This window comes from Poecilia reticulata, linkage group LG19, assembly GCF_000633615.1.
Source record: "Poecilia reticulata strain Guanapo linkage group LG19, Guppy_female_1.0+MT, whole genome shotgun sequence".
NCBI lineage: Eukaryota > Metazoa > Chordata > Actinopteri > Cyprinodontiformes > Poeciliidae > Poecilia > Poecilia reticulata.
Window position 1 is genome coordinate 394,614 of NC_024349.1, and position 1,288 is coordinate 395,901.

The 1,288-nt window shown below is 50.6% G+C and overlaps 1 protein-coding gene across 4 annotated transcripts in view; it reads right to left on the reverse strand.

The window, feature by feature from the left end:
- Window positions 1–1,288, reverse strand: part of hbae4 (hemoglobin alpha embryonic-4) — a 20,313-nt gene that overhangs the window by 2,910 nt on the left and 16,115 nt on the right. The window contains exons 1-2 of one of the 4 annotated variants that reach the window (XM_008436241.2): window positions 938–1,276; window positions 325–571 (exon numbers count right to left, since the gene is read on the reverse strand). In XM_008436241.2, coding sequence (XP_008434463.1) covers window positions 325–571; window positions 938–1,029 — 339 coding nt within the window. In that variant the 5' untranslated portion in view covers window positions 1,030–1,276. Of the gene's footprint in view, window positions 1–324; window positions 572–937; window positions 1,277–1,288 lie in introns of those variants that run through there. The other 3 variants (XM_008436243.2, XM_008436244.2, XM_008436245.2) reach the window with 3 other exon arrangements.

Sequence of the window (1,288 nt, forward strand, 5' to 3'; positions counted from 1 at the left end):
CCACTTCCTCCCTGCTGGTGGCAGTAACTTCCTCCTCAGCAGGTCAAAGTTCATCTAATGAGCCGTTATTGGATCCAGCTGAGTGAAACCAGGGAGGAACTGACACATGCAGGATGCCGGGCCTCCAGGGCCCACGGCGGGCTCCACTGAGCCCGGGAACCACGGTCTGAACCACCGCAGAGACGAGTATTTTCTAACGTTTTAGAGACACGGCYTTCAGATTAAAGTTTTAAACGCCGACAGCCTGGAGGTGAAACTGAGAGAAAGTCTCAGGTGAGTTCCAGGAATATGTCTGTCTGGGGAGGATAATTACTGACCTCTGACCTCTGACCCTGACCACAGACCCCAGCCTGACCCCAGCCTGACCTTGAAGTTGGTGGGATCTATCCGCAGCTGGTAGGCGTGCAGCGTCTGCAGCGGCGCCAGCGTGACGGTCAGCTGGCTGATGTCCTTGGCGCCCTCGGCGATGGCCAGGACGATCTTCTTCCCGTGGGAGCAGAGGTGGGCGGAGCCAGGGCTGATGTCCAGGTGGGAGAAATACGTCTTGGTGCCGGGATACGAAGCAAACATCCTGCAGGACAGAAGAGCAGGGTCATGTCCAGGTCCAGAGAGGAGCAGAAATCATTTAGTTTATTTAATATAATGTTCAGTTTTCAGTCATGTTTTCACCTCCTCASCCAGAACGTCATGAAGGGAACCGTTATAAACTAAACATTTATCTTGTAGACTAATCTGCTAACTAAATATTTAGTTTGTGAATTAAAGGTTTAGTTATATATCTTCTCTTATGACTTCCTAAATAACCCAAATTACTACTGTTCAATTTTACAGTGTAACAAAAACCATCCCAGACTTGAACTATTCCATCCACAGCCATAGTGACAGAGGCTCGTTGCTTACGTCACTTCATCACATGAGTCGGTACCAATCCGTTTACCTGAGCAGCGCGTCAGATCCGATGTCTTCAGCCACCGGAGTCAGACGCTCCCAGATCTCCTTGATCAGCTTCTTCTCCTTCTTGGACAGCATCCTGCCCCAGGTCACCGAGACACGGACTCGTCCCCGCAGTCACCAACCATTTTATCMCTGCTTTGGCTAAACGGCTAACTGACCCTGTAACTAACTCACTAACTTTAACTAACCTTAACTAACTTCATCAAAGCCAAACGGCTGAAAGGAGCCAGAAAAAGGTCAATAATTCCTGTCGGAGGGAAAACGAGCCATGAAGCTTCAGCCTTGTTGTTCCTCTGCCTTATCAGACCGCCGCCAGCGCAGGGCGGGGCGGGGG